The sequence below is a fragment of the Chiloscyllium punctatum genome, chromosome 30 (assembly GCF_047496795.1).
Source record: "Chiloscyllium punctatum isolate Juve2018m chromosome 30, sChiPun1.3, whole genome shotgun sequence".
Classification (NCBI taxonomy): domain Eukaryota; kingdom Metazoa; phylum Chordata; class Chondrichthyes; order Orectolobiformes; family Hemiscylliidae; genus Chiloscyllium; species Chiloscyllium punctatum.
In genome coordinates this window covers 37,613,768-37,639,539 of record NC_092768.1, presented here as the reverse complement: position 1 = coordinate 37,639,539, position 25,772 = coordinate 37,613,768, and the positions used below count along the sequence as shown (strand labels likewise).

At 49.3% G+C, this 25,772-nt stretch overlaps 1 protein-coding gene across 2 annotated transcripts in view; it reads right to left on the bottom strand.

The window, feature by feature from the left end:
- The window catches only part of LOC140455418 (nuclear factor 7, ovary-like), a 145,276-nt gene extending 130,605 nt beyond the window's left edge, over positions 1 to 14,671 (bottom strand). Inside the window, exons 1-3 of one of the 2 annotated variants that reach the window (XM_072550267.1) lie at positions 14,559 to 14,671; positions 5,317 to 5,527; positions 1,327 to 1,422 (exon numbers count right to left, since the gene is read on the bottom strand). In XM_072550267.1, the coding sequence (XP_072406368.1) occupies positions 1,327 to 1,422; positions 5,317 to 5,527; positions 14,559 to 14,560 (309 nt within the window). In that variant the 5' untranslated portion in view covers positions 14,561 to 14,671. Of the gene's footprint in view, positions 1 to 1,326; positions 1,423 to 5,316; positions 5,528 to 14,521 lie in introns of both variants that reach the window. The other variant, XM_072550266.1, reaches the window with a different exon arrangement.
- Between the last annotated feature and the right edge of the window lie 11,101 nt (positions 14,672 to 25,772).

Below are 25,772 nucleotides of genomic sequence, written 5' to 3'. Positions count from 1 at the left end.
GTCCCTGCCCTGGGAGTGTTTGATGGGGACAGTGTAGAGGAAGCTTTACTCTGTATCTAACCCCATGATGTCCCTGCCCTGGGCGTGTTTGATGGGGACAGTGTAGAGGAAGCTTTACTCTGTATCTAACCCCATGCTGTCCCTGCCCTGGGAGTGTTTGATGGGGACAGTGTAGATGAAGAGAAAGTGAGGACTGCAGATGCTGGGGATCAGAGTTGAAAATGTGTTGCTGGAAAAGCGCAGCAGGTCAGGCAGCATCCAAGGAACAGGAGAATCGACGTTTCGGGCATCAGCCCTTCTTGCTGGAAGAAGGGCTGATGCCCGAAACGTGGATTCTCCTGTTCCTTGGATGCTGCCTGACCTGCTGCGCTTTTCCAGCAACACATTTTCAACAGTGTAGATGAAGCTTTACTCTGTATCTAACCCCGTGCTGTCCCTGTCCTGGGAGTGTTTGATGGGGCATTGCGTAGAGGTGGCTTTACTCTGATCTAACCCCGTGCTGTCCCTGTCCCTGGGAGTGTTTAATGGGGACAGTGCAGAGGGAACTTTACTCTGTATCTAACCCCATGCTGTCCCTGCCCCTGGGAGTGTTTGATGGGGGACAGTGTAGAGGGAACTTTACTCTGTATCTAACCCCATGCTGTCCCTGTCCCTGGGAGTGTTTGATGGGGGACAGTGTAGAGGAAACTTTATTCTGTATCTAACCCCGTGCTGTCCCTGTCCCTGGGAGTGTTTGATGGGGGACAGTGTATAGGGAGCTTTACTCTGTATCTAACCCCGTGCTGTCCCTGTCCTGGGATTGTGTGATGGGGCACAGTGTAGAGGGAGCTTTACTCGGTACCTAACCCCGTGCTCTCCCTGCCCTGGGATTATTTGATGGGGCATAGTGTAGAGTGAGCTTTACTCGGTACCTAACCCCGTGCTGTCCCTGTCCCGGGGAGTGTTTGATGGGGGACAGTGTAGAGAGAGGTTTACTCTGTATCTAACCCTGTGCTGTCCCTGTCCTGGGTGTGTTTGATGGGGGACAGTGTAGAGTGAGCTTTACCCTGTATCTAATCCCGTGCTGTCCCTGTCCTAGGAGTGTTTGATGGGGGACAGTGTAGAGTGAGCTTTACCCTGTATCTAATCCCGTGCTGTCCCTGTCCTGGGAGTGTTTGATGGGGACAGTGTAGAGGGAGCTTTACCCTGTTTCTAACCCCGTGCTGTCCCTGTCCTGGGAGTGTTTTTGACACATTTGTTCAGTGCCAAACACTGACATGCTCTTGTTTGAATAAATCAAAATTCCTCTCACATTAATTTGGGGGGGGAGGTTTAACTGAGACTCACAGTGAGTGCGGAAATCTTCTGTTGCTGTTTGTACATGATCTCAGTGAAGACTGTCTTTCTCTCCCTCAGTGCGTTCAGAGTGGACCGCAGTTCGTTCTGTAAGCACAAATAACAATATTCCTTTGTGTTAGCCCCCAATATCACACGGAGATCACTGGTCAGCCCAGTAAGTACAGTCAGTCCCTAACTGCCCCTGAGGAAGATGGTGGTGAAAACGCTACAGTAGACCTGGTTATGGAGGGAGTCCCCAGATTGGACCCAGCGACACATGAAGGACATAGATCCAGGTGAGAATTGCTGAATAAAGTTTCTTGCAGAGGGTGGCACAGTGGTTAGCACTGCTGCCTCACAGCGCCAGGGACCCAGATTTAATTCCCGCCTCGGGCGACTGACTGTGTGGAGTTTGCACATTCTCCCCGTGTCTGAGTGGGTTTCCTCCGGGTGCTCCGGTTTCCTCCCACAGTCCAAAGATGTGCAGGTTAGGTGAACTGGCCATGCTAAATTGCCCGTAGTGTTAGGTAAGGGATAAATGTAGGGGAATGGGTCTGGGTGGGTTGCTCTTCGGCGGGTCGGTGTTGGGCCGAAGGGCCTGTTTCCACACTGTAAGTAATCTAATCTAATCATGCACTTAGTCCTGACTCTCCCTCAGTTTCCCTTGGTGTTAGTCACTGCCTGGCATATCTGGCTGAAGTTGGCATCACAGTGGAGTGTGGCCTGAGTTCCCCTCCTCGCCCACACCCTCCCACCACCCCCCACCCCCACCTCCCTCCAATTGTAAATCTCCTCAGCACGGGCGTGTTCTGGTCAGAGCTGGGGCCCTGATTTACTGACTTTACCCAAGCTGCAAAGATTACACCCAAGTGGGGATGGAAACTACAATCCCTGCAGTGTGGAAGCAGGCCATTCAGCCCATCGAGTCCACACCGACCCTCTGTTATTTTCAAATTCTGTCCCTTGCTTCTCCCCTGAATCTTACCTGCATCGACCTTGCCTGTCCCTTCTAATTTATTTTATTCACCAGTAGGACATGGACATCACTGGCTGGGCCCAGCATTTATTGCCCCATCCCTAGTTGCCCCCTGAGAAGGTGGTGGTGAGCTGCCATCTTGAATCACTGCAGTCCATCTGCTGTGGGTTGACCCACAATGCCATTGGGGAGGGAATTCCAGGAATTTGACCCAGTGACAGTGAAGGAACACCGTTATATTTCCAAGTCAGAATGGTGAGGGGCTTGGAAGGGGTGGGGTTCCCATGTAACTGCTGCCCTTGTCCTTCTAGTGGTTGTGGGTTTGGAAGGTGCTGCCTGAGGATCTTTGGTGAATGTCTGCAGTGTGTCTTGTAGATAGTACGCACGGCTGTTACTGAGTGTCGGTGGGGGGGTGTGGGGAGTGGATGCTTGTGGGTGTGGGGGCTGCTTTGTCCCGGATGGTGTCGGGCTTCTTGAGTGTTGTTGGGGGTCGCACCCATCTAGGCAACTGGGGAGTATTCCACCACCCTCCTGACCTGTGCCTTGGAGATGGTGGGCAGGTTGGGGGAGTCAGGAGGTGAGTTACTCGCTGCAGGATTCCCATGCTCTGACCTGCTCTTGTAGCCGCTGTGTTGCTATATTGAGTTTCTGGTCAATGGTCAACCCCGGTATCTTGTAAATGTCAATCAGATCACTTCCATTCTTCATAGCTCTAGAGAACACAGACTCAGTTTGTATTTCTCTATCCGTGGGACAGTCCTGCCATCCCAGGAACAAGTCTGGAAGTCCTTTGTTACATTTCCCTGTGTAGCTACAATATCTTTCCTGAGATCAACAGTTTAGAACCACACGTGTTAATCCAGGCACAGTCAAACTAAGCTCCTAAACAACTGAATTAAAAAGTCAGACAACACCAGGTTATAGACCAACAGGTTTAATTGGAAGCACTAGCTTTTGGAGCGCTGCTCCTTCATCAGGTGATTGTGGAGGACACAGTTGTAAGGCACAGAATTCATAGCAAAAGTTTACAGTGCGATGGAACTGAAATTATACATTGAAAAATACCTTGCTTGTTTGTTAAGTCTCTCATCTGTTACAATGACCATGTTAGTTTCACTTCCTTCATATGTAAACCACAAAATGTTTTTTAAAAGTTACATTCTCAATTTAACTGTAACAACTGGTGTCAGTGCAGATAAGATGTTGAGATGTTGAAGGTGTTAGATCCCTGTGTTCCCTGTCTGTGCCATGATGTTTAGACTGATACTAATCCAAAAAATGAGTTAACAGAGTCTTATATGGATTCATGCAGTTTTTGAGCAAAGTGCAATGTAACTCTGCAAGTACAAATTCACCCCACAAACGTGTGTGTATATAAAGTGTCTAAGACTTACACACAAACCCACATGCAGACATACACATATATTTTGTGGGGTGAATTTGTACTTGCAGGGTTACATTGTACTTTGCTCAAAAACTGCATGCATTCATGTGAAACTCTGTTAACTCATTTTTTTAGATTAGAATCAGTCTAAACATTATGGCACAAACCACAGAACCCAGGGGGCTAACACCTTCAACACATTATCTGGCTAACACCAATTGTTAAAGTTAACCTGAGAATGTAACTTCCAAAAAAGGTTAAAAGAGGTTAAACTATCATGGTCATTCTAACAGCTGTGAGACTTAACAATGATCAAGGCATTTTTCAATGTATAATCTCAGTTACATCACACTGTAAACTTTTGCTATAAATGCTGTATCTTACTCCACAACTACCTGATGAAGGAGCAGCGCTCTGAAAGCTAGTGCTTCCAATGAAACCTGTTGGATTATAACCTGGTGTTGTGTGATTATTAACTTTGTCCACCCCAGTCCAACACCGGCTCCTTCAAGTCTTAACAACTGAGGCAGACTTCACAATGCGTGAGAGAAAGTTCAATTTTGTGTCCTCTTGTGAGAGTTTAACATTTAATGTGTAAAAACAGTACGCCCGCACTCTCTCAGTACTGGAGGGGCGGATACAGGATTGAATGAGCTTTATTGTCACACGGGTCCAATGAAATGTTTGCAAGTCGCCACCTTAGACACAAAGGGGCCTGGATACAGATTCTCGAGCGCAAATTCTGAGGGAGAAAGGATAGCACAGTGGAGGCTGGGAGGTTGAATGTCTTCAAGGCAGAGATTGATAAATTCTTAATCTTGTGAGGAATTAAGGGAATACAGCGAGAGTGCGGGTAAGTGGAATTGAAACGCCCCTGAGTCACGATTGAATGGCGGAGTGGACCCGATGGGCCGAATGGTCTTACTTCCACTCCTTGTGGTCTTATGGAATGAGCTGCCAGAGGAAGTGGTGGAGGCTGGGTACAATTGCAGCATTTAAAAGGCAACTGAATGGGTACATGAATAGGAAGAGTTTGAAGGGATAGGGGCCAAGTGCTGGTCAACGGGACTAGATTTTAGTCCGGCAGGTTTAATTGGAAGCTCTAGCTTTTGGAATGCTGCTCCTTCATCAGGTGACAGTGCTCCGAAAGTTAGTGCTTCCAATGAAACCTGTTGGACTATAACCTGGTGTTGTGTGATTTTTAACTTTGTACACCCCAGTCCAACACCGGCATCTCCGAATCGGGACCAGATTAGGTTGGGATATCTGGTTGACATGGATGAGCTGGACTGAAGGGTCTGTTTCTGTACGGTCTGACTCGACACAAAATGATGAGGATATGGGGTGGATAGGAAGGTGCACAGCCTTTGTTTGGCAGGAGGGGGCTTTGGGATCAGACAAGGAGGGGGATTCAAAGGGATGCTATTGTCACCCAGTGCCCCCTTTTAGATCCCTCAGTCGCTGTCTAAAAGTGTGAGGGAGAATTTGGAATTAATATTAATTGCAAAAAACTAAAGAATCGAGATGCAGCCCTTCGCCTAAGAGCTGGGAAGGGAGGAGTGGGGGCTTGCAAGGAGGCGCTGGGCTGAGCGGTCTCCCAGCTTGCCATTGGGTCACACAGGGAGGAGGGGAAGCCTACCTTGGAGTGGCGAACGGCATCGCTGATAGGCCTGAGGTGGTGGTCTCGGTGAGAGTCAGTGCACAGCGTGCACACGGGCAGTCTATCCACAGCGCAGTACATCCACAACGCCTCACCGTGCTGTTCACAGCGGCCTTTATACTGATCTTCACTGCCTGGCTCTACCTCTGCCTCTGCCTCTGGGTCTGGCTCGGGCTCGGCCCTGGGCATCCTGCAGTGTGTGGGCGAGAGGGACACACTTTGAAGCAGTCAGTGCAGCCTTGTATTTATAACGCTACCTCCTTGTCTGTATGTTGTTCACAGTCATCCGACACACTCTGTCCCACCTCAATCCCTGGACAGTCACCTCTCACACTCGGCTTGCAGTGTCTATATGTACATGGTTTGTTATTTTCTGCCTTTCCCTTCCCTCCCAACAGACTTGTGTCAAATGCCTATTAATAGATCCCCCAGGCGCCTTTAATGAATGCCTTCTATATATGGGGATGCCCAACCGACGACAACAACAACAACTTGCGATTAGGTGGCACCTTTCACACAAGCAGACACCTCAAGGCCAGTTTTTTTTTCTTCTTGTATCAAACAAATTAGCTGCCATTGGCAAACAAGAAAAAATGTCAGATTCCCTTGTCAAGGATGTTTAGTAACCTAATGATAGTGATCTGACTGGCTTTAACAAGAGAAAATTGCGCCTGATGAATTTATGACCTTTGTTTTGAGGTGGGTTTAGTTTTTTTTGGGGGGGGAGGTGGGCATGGTGGCTCAGTGGTTAGCACTGCTGCCTCGTACTGCCAGGGACCCAGGTTCGTTTCCACTCTCAGGTGACTGTTTATGTGGAGTTTGCACATTATCCTGGTGTCTGCCTTTTATTCATTCCCAGGTTGAGGGCATCTCTGGTTAGATCAGCATTTATTGCCCGTCCCTAATTGCCCAGAGAGCAGTGAAGAGTCAACCTCATTGCTGTGGGTCTGGAGTCATATGTTATAGAGTCATAGAGATGTATGGCATGGAAAACAGACCCTTTGGTCCAACCCGTCCATGCCGACCAGATATCCCAACACAATCTAGTCCCACCTGCCAGCACCCAGCCTGTATCCCTCCAAACTCTTCCGATTCATATACCCATCCAAATGCATCTTAAATGTTACAATTGAACCAGCCTCCATCACTTCCTCTGGCATATCATTCCATGCACATACCACCCTATGTGTGAAAACGTTGCCCCTTAGGTCTCTTTTATATCTTCCCCCTCTCACCCTAAACCTATGCCCCTCTCGTTCTGGGGTCCCCCACCCCAAGGAAAAGACTTTCCACGCCCCTCATGATTTTAAAAACCTCTATTAAGTCACCCATCAGCAGACTAGGTAAGGATGGCAGATTCCATCCCTAAAGGTCATTAGTGAACCAGATGGGTTTTTCCAACAATAGAGAATACACTCACAGTCATCATTAGATTCGTAATTCAGATTTTATTGAGCTCAAATTACACCATCTGCCATAGCAGGATTTGAACCTAGGTCCCCAGGACATCATCTGGATCTCTGATTTAACAGTCAAGTGATAGTGCCACTACGCCATTGCCTCCCCAATTGTGGGTGGGCTTCCTCCAATGCTCCAGTGTCCTCCCGGAGTCTATGGATGTGCAGGTTAGGCTGGATTGATCATAGGGTCCATGGATATGCAGGTTAGGTGGATTGATCATAGTGTCCATGAATGTACAGGTTCGGTGGATTGATCATAGTGTCCATGGATGTGCAGGTTAGGTGGATTGGTCATAGCATCCAGGGATGTGCAGGTTAGGTGGATTGGTCATAGCATCCAGGGATGTGCAGGTTAGGTGGATTGGTCATAGCATCCAGGAATGTGCAGGTTAGGTGGATTGGTCATAGCATCCAGGGATGTGCAGGTTAGGTGGATTGGTCATAGCATCCAGGGAGGTGCAGGTTAGGTGGATTGGCCATAGTGTCCATGGATGTGTAGGTTAGGTGGATTGGTCATAGGGTCCAGGGATGTACAGGTTAGTGGATTGCCATAGCGTCCATGAATGTACAGGTTAGGTGGATTGGCCATAGTGTCCAGGGATGTGCAGGTTAGGTGGATTGGTCATAGGGTCCAGGGATGTACAGGTTAGGTGGATTGCCATAGCGTCCATGAATGTACAGGTTAGGTGGATTGGTCATAGCGTCCATGGATGTGCAGGTTAGGTGGATTGGCCATAGGATCCAGGGATGTGCAGGTTAGGTGGATTGGCCATAGGGTCCAGGGATGTGCAGATTAGGTGGATTGGCCATAGCGTCCAGGGATGTGCAGGTTAGGTGGATTGGTCATAGGGTCCAGGGATGTACAGGTTAGGTGGATTGCCATAGCGTCCATGAATGTACAGGTTGGGTGGATTGGCTATAGTGTCCATGGATGTGCAGGTTAGGTGGATTGGTCATAGGGTCCATGGATGTGCAGGTTAGGTGGATTGGCTATAGGGTCCATGGATGTGCAGGTTAGGTGGATTGGCCATAGGGTCCAGGGATGTGCAGGTTAGGTGGATTGGCCGTAGTGTCCCGGGATGTGCAGGTTAGGTGGATTGGCCATAGTGTCCTGGGATGTGCAGGTTAGGTGGATTGGTCATAGTGTCCAGGGATGTGCAGGTTAGGTGGATTAGCTATAGGGTCCAGGGATGTGCACGTTAGGTGGATTGGCCATAGCGTCCAGGGATGTTTGGGTTAGGTGAATTGGCCATAGGGTCCAGGGATGTGCAGGTTAGGTGGATTGGCCATAGCGTCCAGGGATGTTTGGGTTAGGTGAATTGGCCATAGGGTCCAGGGATGTGCAGGTTAGGTGGATTGGCCATAGCGTCCAGGGATGTGCAGGTTAGGTGGATTGGCCATAGCGTCCAGAGATGTTCGGGTTAGGTGAATTGGCTATAGGGTCCATGGATGTTCAGGTTAGGTGGATTGGCTATAGGGTCCATGGATGTACAGGTTAGGTGGATTGGCCATAGTGCCCAGGGATGTGCAGGTTAGGTGAATTGGCCATAGGGTCCATGGATGTACAGGTTAGGTGGATTGGCCATAGGGTCCAGGGATGTGCAGGTTAGGTGGATTGCCCATAGGGTCCAGGGATGTGCAGGTTAGGCTGGATTGGTCATAGTGTCCATGGATGTACAGGTTAGGTGGATTGGTCATAGGGTCCATGGATGTACAGGTTAGGTGGATTGGTCATAGGGTCCAGGGATGTGCAGGTTAGGTGGATTGGTCATAGGGTCCATGGATGTATAGGTTAGGTAGACTGATCATAGTGTCCAGGGATGTGCAGGTTAGGTTGATTGGCCAAAGCGTCCAGGGATGTGCAGGTTAGGTGGATTGGTCATAGCGTCCATGGATGTGCAGTTTAGGTGGATTGGTCATAGGGTCCATGGATGTGCAGGTTAGGTGGATTGGCCGTAGGTTCCAGGGATGTGCAGGTTAGGCTGGATTGGCCATTGGGTCCATGGATGTGTAGGTTAGGCTGTATTGGCCATAGGGTCCAGGGATGTGCAGGTTAGGTGGATTGGATATAGTGTTCAGGGAAGGTAGGCTCGGTGGATTAGCCATGGGAATCACAGGATAGGGTAGACGGGGGTGAGTCTGGATGGAATGCTCTTCGCGGGATGGGGATGGCCTCGATGGATTGAATGGCATGTCTCCACACTGTGAAGATTCTATAACAAGTGGTGGAGATAATGGGAAAGGTAGATGTAACTTATTTGCATTTCCAAAAGGTATTTGATAAGCTATGGTACACAACAGCATCTGCAGTCCTCACTTTCTCCTGAATAATTGTGACCCCAGCCCTGATTCCTGTGAACGTTTCACTTGTTCCAGGTTACCGTCCTGAAAATGCTCCCTTTATCTCAACCAGGTCTCAACGATGTCTTCTCTTCATGAGATAATTCTCCACCCATTCTGTACAGTACCTCCAATACTTTGGGCTTTTTTTTCCCAAGCTGAAAATGTGTTGCTGGAAAAGCGCAGCAGGTCAGGCAGCATCCAAGGAACAGGAGATTCGACGTTTCAGGCATCAGCCCTTCTTCAGGAGGGCTAACCTTTCTCAAGAAGGGCTGATGCCCGAAACGTCGATTCTCCTGCTCCTTGGATGCTGCCTGACCTGCTGCGCTTTTCCAGCAACACATTTTTTCAGCTCACAATTATTCACAATATATGTTAATGACTTGGATGAAGGAAGTGCTGTTGCCAAGTTTGGGAGGTGGGAGGACAAGGGCTGAGGGGGTGTTTGCTGTAGACAGGGGAAGTGACTGGGCAAACACTTGGCAAATGGAATCTAATGAAGGAACATACCAAGGTTATGAACTTTGGCAGAAAGAGAGACAGAGGTGAATATCCTTCAAAAGGAAGAAGACTGCAGAAAGGCACAGCTCAGGGCGATTTGGAAGTTCCTGAGTATAAACCCTCAAAAAAAGCTGAGTGTGGGCTAGCACGGTGGCCCAGCGGTTAGCACTACTGCCTCACAGCACCAGGGACCTGGGTTTGATTCTAGCCTCAGGTGACTGTGTGGAGTTTGCACATTCTTCCCTGTGTCTGTGTGGGGTTGGCTCTGGTTTTCACTCACAACCACAGATATGATGCCAGGTGAATTGGCCATGGGAAATGCCCGGAGTGACAGATGCATTGGGTAGGGGAATGGGCCTGGGTGGGTTGCTCTTTGGAGAGTCGGTGTGGACTTGTTGGGCCGAATGGCCTGTTTCCACACTGAAGGGAATCTAATCTAGGTCCAGCGGAAGGGAAACGGGATACTGGCTGGTATTTCAGAGAGGATGGAGTGTGAAAGTGGGGAGGTTTTGCTCAAAGTATGCAAGGCGCTGGTCAGACTACAGTGGGAATACTGTGAATGGTTTGCGTCTCTGCACGTAGGGAAAGATATGCTGGTGTTGGAGATAGTCACGGGAAGTAGACAGTGAGGACTGCAGATGCTGGAGATTAGATTCAAAAGGTGTGGTGCCTGTAAAGCAGAGCAGGTCAGGCAGAGTCAGAGGAGCAGGACAGTCAACCTTTCAGGGATAAGCCCTTCATTAGGATGAAGTCGACTCTACTGCCCCTTGGATGCTGCCTGACCTGCTGTGCTTTTCCAGCACCACGCCCTTTTTGAAGATGGCCATGAGAAGGTTCACTAATCTGACACTGCGCGTGCAGAGACTTTCTTTGAAGAGAAATTGAGTAGGTTGGGCTTACACTCGATGGTGTTTAGTAAAATGAGAGGGCACCTTATTGAAGGATGTAAGATTCTTAGAGGGCTTTACAGCATCAATGCAAAGACATTGTTGTCCCTTCTCAAGAAATCTTGGAGCAGCAGACACAATCTCATAGTAAAGAGTCACCTTACAAGACAGGAACCTTTTTCTATAGGATGTACAGCATAGAAACAGACCCTTTAGTCCATGCTGACCAGATATCCAAAACTAGTCTAGTCCCACCTGCCAGCACCCGGCCCATATCCCTCCAAACCCTTCCTATTTATATACCCATCTAGATGCCTTTTAAATTCTGTAACCATACTAACCTCCAGCTTACCTCTGGCAACCCATTCCATACACGCACCACCCTCTGCGTGAAAACGCTGACCCTTAGGTTTCCCCTCTTACCTTAAACCTGTGCCCTCTAGTTTTGGACCCCCCTACCCTGGGGGAAAAGGTGTTGGAAATTCACCCTGTCCATGCCCCTTGTGATTTTACAAACCTCTATAAAGTCACCCCCTCAACTGCAAATGCTCCAGGGAAAATAGCCCCAATCTATTCAGCCTCTCCTCGTAGCTCAGACCTCTGATCCCAGCAACATCCTGGTAAACCTTTTAGATTAGATTAGATTAGATTATATTACTTACAGTGTGGAAACAGGCCCTTCGGCCCAACAAGTCCACACCGACCCGCCGAAGCGCAACCCACCCAGACCCATTGCCCTACATTTACCCCTTTACCTAACACTACGGGCAATTTAACTTGGCCAATTCACCTAACCCGCACATTTTTGGACTGTGGGAGGAAACCGGAGCACCCGGAGGAAACCCATGCAGACACAGGGAGAACGTGCAAACTCCACACAGAGAGTCGCCTGAACCCTTTCGAGTTTAACAACATGTTTTCTATAGCAGGGAGACCAGAACCTATCACAGAGTTCAAAAGTGGCCAAACCAGAGTGCAAAGGATCAGTGGAATTCCTTACTGAAAGGGTGGCTGATGCTGGGTCATTAAGCATATTCAAGACTGAGTCAGGCAAATGTTTAGGAGTCAATCAGGATTACAGATGCTGGAGATCAGAGTTGAGCGTGCGGTGCTGGAAAAGCACAACAGGTCAGGCAGCATCCGAGGAGCAGGAGAGTCGACGGGGAATCAAGGGTTCTGGGGAAAAGGGAGGTAAGTGGAGTGAAGATTATCAGAGCAGCCATCATCTCATTGAACAGCAGAGTAGATGGGCTGAAGAACAAGAGAGAAGTATGGCACAGAAACAGGCCCTTTGGCCCACCACGCCTGTTCCAATCCTCATGTCCTAACTAAACTAAACAAAAAAGCAAATCTACTGCCCTTATATGGTCCATATCCCTCTATTCCCTCCCTGTTCATGTAGAACCATCCAGATGCCCCTTAAATGTGCCTGTTTCCCCCAACCTCTTCTGGAAATCTGTTCCAGACCCCAAACACACTCTGCCTCACACACCTCCCTTAAACATTCCCCCTCTCAGCTTGAACCTGTGCCCCCTTGTAATTGAAACTTGGGAAAATGCCTCTGATTGTCCACCCTATGTATGCCTCTGACAATATTGGAGAACTCTATCAGCTCTCCTCTCAGCTGCCATCTTTCCGGTGAAAACAATCCCAGTCTTTTTTTAACTTTTCCTCACAGTCAATGGTCTCCTGAGACCCGGCAACCTCCTGTCTTGTAACACCTGGCATCCAGGTGTTCCTCAAAGGAGAGTGAAGGGCTTTGATAGGGCTTCAGGTCCAAGCAGTTGAGGGCACAGTTAAAACCAGTGTTGAACGAGAGAGCAGAATTGAAGGAATACCAATACCCCAGAGGGTTCTGGAGCTGGGGAAGAGTGCAGAGGCGAGACTGTGAAGGAATCGGAAAACAGTTTTAAAACTGAGGTCAAAGCAGCAGGGGCAGGAGAAACTCAGCCGGTCTCTCAGCAGGAGAGAGAACAACAGAGTTAATGTCTCCAGTCCCGTATGACTCTCTTGTTTGACTGGGGAACCAACATCCGCAACAAACAGTTGGTGTGAGGGTCTTGGGCGAATGGGACTCAGTTTGAGTTAAGAAATAGTCAGCAGAGTTTTACAAGAGTTTGGGTCTGCAGAGATCAGAAGTGGAAGGCCGGTACAGAGCACAATGAAGTCACCAGATCCAAGGACAGCACAGACTCTGATGGGGCTTTCAGCAAGAGTTGGATCTTGAAGTGGGGGACAGAATGGGATGATGTTACAGAGGTGGAAAGAGGCAGTCCTAGCGATGGTTTTCAATTCGGGCTGGGAACCCATCTCAGGATCAGATGTAGCATGAATTTTCTCAACAGTCAAATCCCACTGATCAGGGGGGAGGGGTGGAGATGGGACATAGAGAACGCAGCGTGGAGAAACGGCCACAGGCAATCTGCATTCTGAGATCCCGCTGCCCCTCGTAGTGATGGATAATGAGGGACCAAGGGAGATGGAGGCTTTGGGATGATACCACCAAGGAGCAATTTTATTAATGGGAAATAGGAAAGGGGTCAAGGGCCTCAGGGAGATGTTGGACACCACCACCATGTTGGAGCCAGCAGAGAGGAGTTGGAGAGAAGGATGGGCTGGTCACCAGTGTCAAAGGCTGACAACGGGTCATGAAGGATAAGGAAGGTAAATGGCCCTCTGATGTAGTCACACCGTCCTGATCAACTTCAATAAGACCCACTGCAGCAAGGGGACAGAAACCTGATGGAGGGGTCTGCATGTGGAGTTTAAAGAGAAAAGAAATGAACAAAAATTCAAGACGCAACAATGTGTTCTGAAACCTTATGGAATAAAGGTGGGGTGGGGGAATAGGGCTGCAGTTTATAAGGTTAGGTGGAGGCGATGGCTTAGTGGGATTATCACTGGGCTGTCTATACAGAGCCTCATGTAATGATCGGGGGACCTGGGTTCAAATCCCACCATGGCAGATTGCGGAATTTGAATTCAGTGAAAAATCTGGAATTAATTGTTGGAAAAATCCATCTGGTTCCCAAATGTTCTTGAGGGTAGAAAGCTAGGCTACATGTGACTCCAAACCCATAGCAATGTGGTTGGCTCTTAATTGCCCTCTGGACAATCAGGGACGGGTAATAAATGTTGTAGCCGTGTGACGCCTCCATCCCAGTAAAGAATCTTAAAAAGTAAGCTTGTTTTAGCTCAACATGCGATTTAAAGGAGGTTTTGATATCACTTTCAATGAGAATGCGCTCAATAGCAAGATATAGGATGCGTGAGCTGCAACCAAGTCTAGTGGGCGGGATGTTGTTCGGAGGGTCAATGCAGACTCGATGGGCCGAATGGCCTGCTCCCACGCGACAGGGATCCTAGGATGTGTGGTGTGGGGCAGTGGCAGATGTGCTTTCCTGAAAGAATAGCAGCTGACCCTTTCCTGCAAGCCAGCGATAGACGGCCAAAATAACAGAGCTTGAGTTTAGTTTACCCATCCCTTAACTAAACTTGGGAACACAACAAAAGACTTCTGAGGCTGAAATGAATGGAATTATTTCCAATCCTAGCTGGCACGGAGAGCAAGGAGAGGCATTGCATGGTCAGCGGTACAGTGGGGATTGGGTCGAGAGGGTGGTCTTGAGACTCAGAGCTTGAGAACGTGTTGCTGGAAAAGCGCAGCAGGTCAGGCAGCATCCAAGGAGCGGGAGAATCGACGTTTCGGGCATGAGCCCTTCCTCCCTCACTTTCTCCTTGAGACTCACGGGCAAAGGTCAGCGCAGAGGAGGCACGAGGACTGCAGTTAGAGGAAGGTGCATGCTCACGGCTAGGGCAGAAATCTTGGAGGAGGTTTGACACAGGGGGCCAGGAGAGAGCACAAACAGGACTGATGAGACTGTCTCACTCGCGCTAATTAATGGCTTCAATCTGCACTCGCCTGATCTCTGATCACGACTGTCCCAGGTAAACCGCACTGGGCTCGCAGACATCTGGGTAGATATTCACAGATACCTGTTAGATAATACCGACTCCTCTGTAGCTGACTCACATTTAGCCCCCCCAGCCTCAGGGACGGGGCAGGCGAGAAACCAGCTCGCTGGCATTGCTGGGCGGATGCGAAAACCCATTGGACTCCCGAGTGCTTGAGATTTTTCTGAGGTGGGGAAGTGCAGTCGCTAATCCTGTTAAGTGGTGGGGGGGCTGTCTTGCACGATGTCAAATCATTTTGACAGTTGTATTTCGGGAAACAGACCCCCCGGAGAGAGGGCTCTGAATGCTTAGCAGCTGTTGACACAAGCTGACAACTGAGAGAGTTCAAGAGTGGAGACTGATGCTTCCTGAGGTGGGGGAGGGGGGGGGAGACAGGGCCTGAACTTCCCGAGCTGGACAGTGTGTTACCGAACCGCAGACAGAGAGCGTTCTGATCTTGCCCCACAACCTTCACCATGATGATGTGAGGTGCAAGAGAAGGCAATACTCACTATCGGTGGTTAGCCCCAGAACACTTGTCTGTAAATCGATAATGACTGGGCTGGGTACTGTGCATGGTTAGCATGCAGTGCACATCCCAAAGGGTGTGATGGACCATATGGCCTGCACTCTTCTTCAGTCCAGCCGGCTCCCTAAAGGCCGAGCCTGAGTCTGGGAGGGAGTGCTGGGAGTCACGCAGCCACAGTGTTCACTGAGCTGGGGGTGGTGTGTCTCCTCATCACTCCTGGCACACCACCAGTTCATGGTGCTCCCCATCATTGCCCTTTGTAGGCACTGCCCGCTCCTCATTGCCCTGTGTACGCACTGCCCCCTTCTCTCTGTACAATGTGGGCAATCTCTCACTCTCACTCTCTCGCTCTCTCTCTCACTTTCTCTCTCTCTCTCTCTCACTCTCTCTCTCTCACACGCACACATACTCTCTCTCTCCTGTATAATATGGACGCATTCTCTCTCACTCACTCTCTCTTACTCTCTCTCTCTCTCTCTCTCTCTCTCTCACTTTCTCTCTCTCTCTCTCACTCTCTCTCTGTCTCTCTCATTCTCTCTCTCTGTCTCACTTTCTCTCTCTCTCTCTCTCTCTCGCTCTCTCTCTCACTCTCTCTCTGTCTCTCTCATTTTCTCTCTCACTCTCTCTCTCTCTCATTTTCTCTCTCTCACTCTCTCTCTGTCTCTCTCATTCTCTCTCTCTCTGTCACTCTCTCTCTGTCTCTCTCATTCTCTCTCTCTCGCTCTCTCTCTCTCACTCTCTCTCTGTCTCTCTCATTCTCTCTCTCTCACTCTCTCTCTGTCTCTCTCATTCTTTCTCTCTCTTTCATTCTCTCTCTGTCTCTCTCATTCTCTCTCTTTCTCTCTCACTCTCTCTGTCTCTCTCATTCTCTCTCTCTTGCTCTCTCTCTCACTCTCTCTCTGTCTCTCTCATTCTCTCTCTCTCACTTTCTCTCTCTCTCACTCTCTCTCTCTCGCTCTCTCTCTCTCACTCTCTCTCTGTCTCTCTCATTCTCATTCTCTCTCTCTCTCTCTCTCTCTCTCTCTCCCTCTATAATGTGGGCGTTGACCCTTTCCCTTATCCCATGTGGGCACAAACTGCACGGAGAGTTGCCAACTGCAGTTGGACATTACGTTTTACCACGGGACCCCCATCCAACTCTTCCCTTTGTTCTAAATCTTCGCAGTTAGCACCCCTCCTCACCGACCCTACCCTCGTACGGTATCAGGCACAAGAGTCTGACCACTTGGACCGTTCATCATTAATGAGTTGGTAAACCTGAAGCAGGGTAGTCCCAATTTTCAGGACAAACAGACACTAAGATACGAGTTGGCAGGAGGATCGAACCCCCGAACAGGAGCTGCAATTGTCAAAGTGGGCAGAGTCACCTTGTAGCATTTCTAACCCAACTAGGCAGAAGAGAAGAAAACACAGCAAATAGGACAGCAATTATTATCAGCCATCGAGTCAGACAGCACGCAAACAGACCCTTCGGCCCAACCAGTCCGTGCTGACCACAATCCCAAACTAACCTAGTCCCACCAGCCTGCTCCTGGCCCATGTCCCTCCAAACCCTTCCTATTCCTGTACTTATCCAAATGGTTTTTAAATGTTGTAAGTGCACCCTTGTCCATCACTCCCTCAGGTAGTTCATGCCTCACACGAACCACTCTCTGATAAACAAATCACCCCTCCTGTCCGTTTTGAAAAATCTTTCTCCACTCGCTTTAAAAATACGCCCCCTGGTTTTGAAACCCCCACCGTGGGGGAACGACACCTGGCATTTACTTTATTTGCAGTATACCCCTCTGTAAGGTCACCCCTCAGCCTCCTACATTCCGGTGAAAAACCTCCCAGCCTATCCCAGCTCTCCTTATGGTTCAAACCCTCCGTTCCCGGCAACATCCCGGGGAATCTCTCCCGAATCCTGTCCAGCTTTATAATGTCCTTCCTGTAACCGTGAAACCACAGTACACAGGCGCAGTACTCCAGAAGAGGCCTCACCTACACAACCTCAACATGGTGTCCCTGCTCCTATACTGAAGGTCTGAGCGATGAAGGCAAGTGTGCTCAATACCTTCCTAACCACCCTGTCGACCTGTGATGCAAACTTCAACGAATTATGCAGCTAAAATAAATAAATACTGTGGGTGCTGCACATCTGGGGAAAGTGGTGGAGAGCCTCAGCAGAGCTGAACTGAAAAAGAATCAGACTGCGACTTGAAATGTAACTCTCTCCAGCGATGCGGCCAGACCTGATGAGTTTCCCCAGCGCGGTCTGTTCTCACCATCAACTCCATATTTCTTCAAAGAAGAAATCCAGACAGCTCTGGGCCTACTTGTGGATGGGAAAGATACTGGCATCTTTAATCAAAACATCATTAGCTTATAGTAATACAGCTTCATACTTGGCTAAATTAATTGACATCTTTTGAAGACCATCAGAGAGTGTAATGTTGTGTGGAAAGGCTGCAGCTCACCGTGTCAGCGGAATAAATTATGCCACCCATTCGAACCTCACTTCAGCTGCAGACCCAAGGTCTTCATAACTTGGCCATGAGGAAGGAAGCTCGGAGATGATCTGTTTCTCCCTTTTGTTCATGGAGTGGTTTCTGAGAAGGCCAGTGTTTATTGACCGCCCCTAAGTGAGGTGGAGAAGGTGCCTGTTTGAACCACTGCAGTCCACATGCTGTGGGGAGACCCACAGTGCCCTGAGGGAGGGAGCTCCAGCATTCGGTGATGGTAACGCTATTGAATGTCAAGGGCAATTCTCTATTGTTAGGAACGGTCATTGTCTGGCATCTGTGGGGCTCAAATTGCCATTGAACAGTGTAGGTCTGTATTGCTACATTTGAACCTGGCTTGCTTCAGTGTCTGAGGAGTCACAGATGGTGCTGGAAACTGTGCAATCATCGGTGAACATCCTCACTCCTGACCCTGTGATGGAGGGAAGGTCATTGATAGAGCAGCTGAAGACGGTTGGGCCTAGGGACACGACCCTGAGGGACTCCTGCAGAGATGCCCTGGAGCTGAGCTGACTGACCTCCAACAACCAACTTCCTGTGTGCCAGGTATAACTCCAACCATTGGAGAGTTTGCCCCCCGATACCCATTGATTCAGTTTTGCCAGGGCTCGTTGATGCTACACTCGGTTTGAATGAGGCCTTGATGTCAAGGGCTGTCACTCCCACCTCACAGAAGAGTTCAACTCTTGCGTCTGCATCCGACAACTGTAATGAGCTCCGGAGCTGAGTGGGGCTGTCCGAAGCTAAACTGAGATCCAATCAGCAGGTTAGTACTGTGTAAGGGCCACCTGATAATTGGGAATCCCTTCTGTGATCAAGATTACACTGATGGAGGGATTTATTGGCTGGATTGATTGGCCCAGCTTCTTGTTCGTCCAGTGGGCAATTTTCCATGTCACCAGGGAACGTAGTGGGCAACGTAGTTAAAATAGGGTGTCTTGGTGAGGGACAGGTTGATGAGGGAGGGGAGCAAAGGATACCTGATCCGAGTCTTCAGATATTAACAGGAAAAGGCAGGAAAAGGTAGATAAAGATAGACTTTTTAATAAATTTTTCCACTGGCTGGGAATTTTAGAACTAGGGGTCTCTGAGAATTAGGGCCAGCCCGTTCAGGAGAGACGTTAGGAAGCACTTTGACTCATAGAGGGTGAGAGATGTGTGGAACTCTCTTCCACAAATGGCACAGGGTCAGAGAACGTAGAGCAGCACAGCACAAGTACAGGCCCTTCAACCCTTTAAGTTGTGCTGACCTTTTATCCTACTCTAAGATCAAACTAACCTCCATACCCTACCTTTTACCATCATCCATGTGCCTATCCAAGAGTTGCTTAAATGTCCCCAATGTATCTGACTCTACTACCACTGCTGGCAGTGCATTCCATACACCAACTATTCTCCGTGTAAAGAACCTATCTCTGACATCTCCCCCAAACTTTCCTCCAATCACCTTCAAATGATGCTCCTTCACGATAGACATTTCCGCCCTGGGAAAATGTCTCTGGCGATCCACTCTATCTATGCCTCTGAACAGGGTCAATTGTTCATTTTAAAACTGGAAGAGATAAATTTTAGGTTAGCACAAGGGATAGGGGCTAAAGGCAGGTACGTAGAGCTAGGCCACAAACCCTCATTGCCTGGCTGAACAGTCTCTCGGGGCTGAATGGCCTACTCCCGGGTGCGAAGCAAGCTGGCACTGAGCGGATGGGCCGAGTGACACATTTGTGTCTCCTTGCCGTACAGTACGGTGTGGGGAAGGAGGAAGCCTACTCCCTGACACTGCCCTCGCTTTCGCGAGGCGACAGGGCCTGGGGGTGGGGGGGGTGACGGGGAGGGGGAGAGCTGGGAGCAGAGTGATCTTGCTTCAACGCCGATCCCACAGGTGGCCGCAACATTTCCAGCACCTTCCGTCAGCTCCCCGGGCCTTGTTAGTCATCACTGACCTGTGAACAACTGGCGAGGACCTGGTGGTGGGGGGGGGGGGGGGGGCGGGGAGGGGGGAGGTGGGTGTGGGGTGCTCTGGCTCCGGAACGTTCCCTGTTTATTTTTCTTGTCGAGCTTTACTCCCTGGGAATAGCTGCAGCTCCCTGACTCATCCTTGCACCTGTTGTGTTTCCGTGGATGTTGCTAACTGTCGGGGCTGGGGAGGCCTGCTGCTGCTACCAACTCCTGTATTCTGACCATCTCCACACACATTGTCTCATTACCCCCATCCCCCACCCCCCCCCCCCCCCCCCCCCCCACCCTGCCTTGGTGCATATGCCACCACCCGGGTTCCCTGGGTAAGGATCATGCCAACTCAGAATGGGGTTTGGGGGGGGAGGGGGGAAATGGTTTCCTCCACCGACAGCCCAGTGCTGGTGTCTGACCTCCCCACTATAGTGCATGCCTCAGAAGGAGACCAATAGAGCTGGGCCTGGACTGACCACTCCCCGCCCCTGGGAATCTTGGGATTGTTCGAACAGGGAGAATGCTGTAAATGCATTGTCTGAGCTGAGATGTCACCTATTTTTATAAAACCTGAAGTTATCCCGAGAATGTAGCTTAAAATAGAATCTTTACTGAGTGGAAACAGGCCCTTTGGCCCAACAAGTCCACACTGACCCTCTGAAGAGTAACCCACCCAGGCCCATTCCCCTCTGACTAGTGCACCTAACCCACACATCCCTGAACCGTATGGGGGCAATTTAGCATGGCCAACCCACCCTAACCTGCACATCTTTGGACTGTGGGAGCAAACCCACACAGACACGGGGAGAATGTGCACACTCCACACAGACAGTCACCCAAAGGTGGGATCAAACCCAGGTCCCTGGCGATGCGAGGCAGCAGTTACTAGCCACTGGGCCACCGTACCGACTTAAAAGCAGCACTGGGATTTACATATTAATGAAGTGGAACCCCAGCATTGTGATTTCACCTTTGCTATCCCTGAGTACCACCCACATTGCCTCACTGCATGACTCCTCTGAAGTGTCCCCCCTCAGTGTAGCTGTGAAGTACTAGTAATGCAACTCCCCCACTCCTTTGACACCCCCTTCTATCACAGCTGTAATATCTAAACCCTAGGAAATCCAGCTGCCAGTCCTGTCCTTCCTTTAGCCAAGTCTCCAGTCACAAATGCGTCACTGATCCACATACTAACACCTACCTTGCCTATTATATGCTTTGAAACATATAGATTTCCGCCCACCTCCCTTGCTGTTTTCAGCAGTAATTTCCTGCCCGTTCTTGTTTGCCTTGGTTTCTCCCTCTTCCCTCAATTTCTGCATCTACTGTCCTACTCCCCTGGTTCCCGTCCCCTGGCCACACTAGTTTGAATCCTCCCCAACTCGTATTGATGATTCCTCCCCAAGGAGGTCAGTCTCAGTCCTGCCTAGGTGTAACCTCTCCCCTAGAAGCGGTCTCAATGCCCCATAAATCTGAAACCCTTCCCTCACGCCATCCTTTCAGCAACATTTGCATTCTGTTTTTCCTTCTGTTTCTCCTGACTATCAAATTGAATTGAATTTATTGTCACGTGTACCAAGAAATAGTGCAGAGCTTTGTAGCAGAGTTAAGTAAAGAATAGGTAAACAGCGGCAAAAACAAAAGCACAGGTACAGGCGAATGTTAGGAGTTTGAGTCCATTCAGTATTCTAACAACAGGAGGGTAGAAACTGTTTCGAAACCAGCTGGTGCATGTGTTCAGGCTTCTATACCTTCTCCCCGATGGTAGAGGTTGTAGAAAAACATTGCCAGGGTGGAATGGATCTTTGATAATACTGGCAGCCTTTCCTTGACAGTGGGCCTGGTAGATGGATTCTATAGATGGGAGGTTGGCCTTTGTGATTGTCCGGGCTGAATTCACCACTCTCTCTGAAACCATTTCTGATCTTGAATGGTACAGATACCGTACCAGGTAATCATACATCCAGACAGAATGCTCTCGGTGACATATAAAAGTTGGCAATTGTATTCGCCGACATGCCAAATTTCTTCTGCTGCCTGAGGAAAGGCCTGTCAGGCCTTTGTAACCAGTGCGTCCACATCAGTCCAAGAAAACTTGTCGTGGATGACCACCCCAGGAGCTTAACACTGTCCACTCATTCGACCTGTGAGCTGTTAAGGTGTTAGGGGGGTACGAGTAACATCCTGCTGAAAGTCAATAACGAGTTCCTTGGTTTTGCCGGCATTGAGAGCGAGGTTGTGGAATTGGTAGTAATACTGAGATAACTATGTTTTGAGGTCCTACATTTCAACTTTCTTGCCAGTTCTCTATATTCTGTCTTTTCGGAGCTTATCCATTTTAATAAGGTCCTATGTCATTATTACCAACATGTACCACGGCCACTGGCATTGCCCTCCCCCTCCAGAAGGTCCTGCAACAGCTCCGAGACATCCAGGACCCGAGCAGCACGCCATCTTGGATTCTCATTTTCAGCCAGAGAAACGTCTAGTTATTCCCAACTCCGGCTTCTCTCTGCCTATCTCTCCCTCCCTCTGCAGCAGAGCCAGCCATGGATTTAGCTGCTGCCGTTATCCAAAGGGACCCATCCCCTCCGAAACGGTACATTCCTGCACTGCCCTCATAGCCCTCCTGCTCTGCCTGGTGGTCACCCATTCCGCCCCCCCACCCCCGCCTGCGCTGTCTGAGTCTGCGGTGTGACCATCCTGCTATCCACAATATACCCCGCCTTGCTAATGATCCACAGCGTTCAACTCCAAAACCCAGGCTCACAGGAGCTGCAGCCAGAGGTACGTCTTGCACAAGTGCAGGTCTCGGGCTGTAAAAATACGTCTGTCTTACAACATCCAGCAAGAGGAGCAGAGTGCAACTGTGAGCTCTCCTGCCATGTCAAGTACTTTGAATACGAAATAGAAGCTGCCGGTGCTCTCTGCTCCGATAACCATTTCCCAAAACTTAACCTGCTGCTCACCAGCAACAGTTTCCAAAAGCTGCTTAGGCAGGCGCTCCCTTATCTGCCGGAGATGAGGGAACCAAACGCAACATTTCCGAGTTTGCTCTTGACCCAAAACTGCAGGATTGAGATTGGTTGGCAAAGAGAGCTCAAGGTGATTTGGATCATGTGACTAATGGCAAACGCATAGCAAATGCACTGAAAAGTGGCAAGATTTGAGATTGTACTCTTTGGTATGAAAAATAGATTAGAATCCCGACAGTGTGGAAACAGGCCCTTCGGCCCAACAAGTCCACACCGACCGTCTGAAGAGTAACCCACTCAGACCCATTTCCCTCTGACTAATGCACCTAACACTATGGGTAATTTAGCACGGCCACCTCATTTAACCTGCACATCTTTGGACTGTGGGAGGAAACCCACACAGACATGGGGAGAATGTACAAACTCCACACAGACAGTCGCTCGAGGCTGGAATCGAACCCAGGTCCCTGGTGCTGTGAGGTAGGAGTGCTAACCACTGATCCACTGTGGTGAAAGGTAGGGGCCCAAACCCTGAAGATGCTGGAATCCAAAGCAGGCAAACAGGAGGCTGGAGGAACACAGCAAGCCAGGCAGTATCAGGAGGTGGAGAAGTCAACGTTTCAGATGTTCACCCTTCTTTAGATCTAGGTATAGGAGTAGGGAGATCTACAGATAAAGAGAGAGTGGGGGTTGTGGGGTGGGGAGAGTCACAGAATGGTGAGGTAGTGGTAGGTGAAACAGGTAGTGGGTACGAACTGGTCAGTCAATGGGAGGGATGACTCCGGTTGGTAGCTGGATGGAAGGGTCAACAGGTGGAATGGATGGGAGGAGGTGAGGCTAGAAAGGGAGCCAAGGGATCGGTGGAAAGGTTATTTGAAATTAGAGAACGCAACGTTAGGTCCTCCAGGCTGCAGCCTGCTCAGGCAAAAGATAAAAGGTACAGATTTTTTTCAAATGATGATACTTTTGGAAATGAGTACAGGAGTTAGGAGTTAGGTCATATTGCGCTGTATAGGACATTGGTTCGGCCACTGATGGAATATTACATGCAATTCTGGTCTCCTTCTTATCGGAAAGATGTTGTGAAACTTGACAGGGTTCAGGAAAGATTTACAAGGATGTTGCCAGGGTTGGAGGGTTTGAGCTACAGGGAGAGGCTGAATAAGCTGGGGCTGTTTTCCCTGGAGCGTCGGAGGCTGAGGGGTGACCTTATAGAGGTTTACAAAATTATGACAGACATGGATAGGGTAAATAGGCAAAGTCTTTTCCCTGGGGAGGGGGAGTCCAGAACTAGAGGGGCATAGGTTTAGGGTGAGAGGGGAAAGATTTAAAAGGGACCTAAGGGGTAACATTTTCACACAGAGGGTGGTACGTGTATGGAAGGAGCTGCCAGAGGAAGTGGTGGAGGCTGGTACAATTACAGCATTTAAAAGCCATCTGGATGGGTATATGAATAGGAAGGGTTTAGAAGGATATGGGCCGGGTGCTGGCAGGTGGGACTAGATTGGGTTGGGATATCTGGTCGGCATGGACAGGTCAGACTGAGGGGTCTGTTTCTGTCCTGTCCATCTCTATGACTGCCTACAGATTGTTGCTTTTTGAACAAAATAGAATGCATTTGCCAAGACAAATCTGCAAATCTAAATTCACAGGCTTATGATTGTGCAAATTTGTGTTTGAGAGAGAGGGAGAGTGCGCATGAGTGTGAGAGATTATATCCCTGTTAAGGGTATGTGTGTGAGTGAGTGTGTGTGTGTGTGTGTCTGTGTGGGTGGGTGTGGGGGTGTGTGAGTGCGGGTGTGATTGTGGGTGTCTGTGTGTGGCTGTGTCTGTGTGTGGGCGTTGGTGTGGGTGTGTGTGTGAGTGTGAGAGTATGGGTGTGTGTGGGGGTCTGTGGGCGTGTGTGTCTGTGTGTGTGGGTATGTGTGTGGAGGGGTGTCTGAGTATGGGTGTGTGTGTGGGTGTGTGTCTGTGTTTGTGGGGGTGTGTGTGTGTCTGTGTGTGGGTGTGTGGGTGTGAGTGTGTGGGTGTGTGTGTGAGTGAATCTGTGTGTGTGTGTGTCTATGTGTGTGGGTGTGTGTGTCTGTGTGTGTGTGTCTGTGGGTGTGTGATTGTGTGTGTGTAGGGATGTGTGTGTGTGTGTGTATCTCTGTGTGTGTCTGTCTGTGTGTGGGTGTGTGACTGTGTGTGGGTGTGTGAGTGCGTGTGGGTGTGTACGTGTGTGAGTTTGTGCGTGTGTGTGGGTGTGTGAGTGTTTGTGTCTGTGTGTGAGTGTGTGCGTGTGAGTGATGTGTGTGTGTGTGTGAGTGTGTGTGTGTGTGTGTGTGAGTGTGTGAGTGAGTCCGTGTGTGTGCGTGTCTATGTGTGTGAGTTTGTGTGTGAGTGAGTGTGTGTGTGTGTGAGTCTGTGTGTGTGTGTCTGTGTGTTTGTAGAGAGTATGTTTTTGTGTGTGTTTGTGTGTGTGGGTATATGTGTGTGTCTGTGTGTATGAGAGAGTATGTGTGTGTGTGTCTGTGTGTTTGTAGAGAGTGGGTGTGTGTGTGTGTGTGTGTGAGAGAGAATATGTGTGTGGGTATATGTGAGTGTGTGTGAGTATGTGTCTGTGTGTGTGTCTGTGTGTGTGTGTGAGTGTGTGTCTGTATGTCTGTGTGTGTGTTTGTATGTGTGTGTGTGTCTGTGAGAGAGAGAGAGAGAGTGTGTGTGTGTGAGTGTATTTGTATGTGTATGTGTGTGTGTCTGTGTAACTTTGTACATCCCAGTCCAACATCGGCATCTCCAAATCATGACTACTATCGACACCACTAACCGCCGGTTTAAAGTGGAGAGGATCTCCAAGAAGATTGCACATATCGACACAGACATCAAGTTTCTACAGGCAATGTATAATTTCAATTACATCACACTGCAAATTTTTGCTATAAATTCTGTGTTACGATCGAGCCCTCCACAACCACCTGATGAAGGAGCGTCGATCCGAAAGCTAGTGCTTCCAAATAAACCTGTTGGATTATAACCTGGTGTTGTGTGATTTTTAACTTTGTACACCCCAGTCCAACACCGGCATCTCCAAATCATGACTACTATCGACACCACTAACCTCCAAATCATGTGTGTCAGTGTGTGTGTGAATGTGTGTGTGAGTGTGTGTGTGTGTGTGTGTGTGTATATGTGTGGGGATATGCTCACTGCCAGGATTTCCAAACCTCACTTTCCAGTGGTAAATATTGTCTTAGTTAATTATCTAATGTCACCGCCCACCACTGTTTCCAATCTGAATGTGCGCAATACAAAATTATACCTGAGGATATTGATTAAATGACTGCCAGTAATGTAACTGC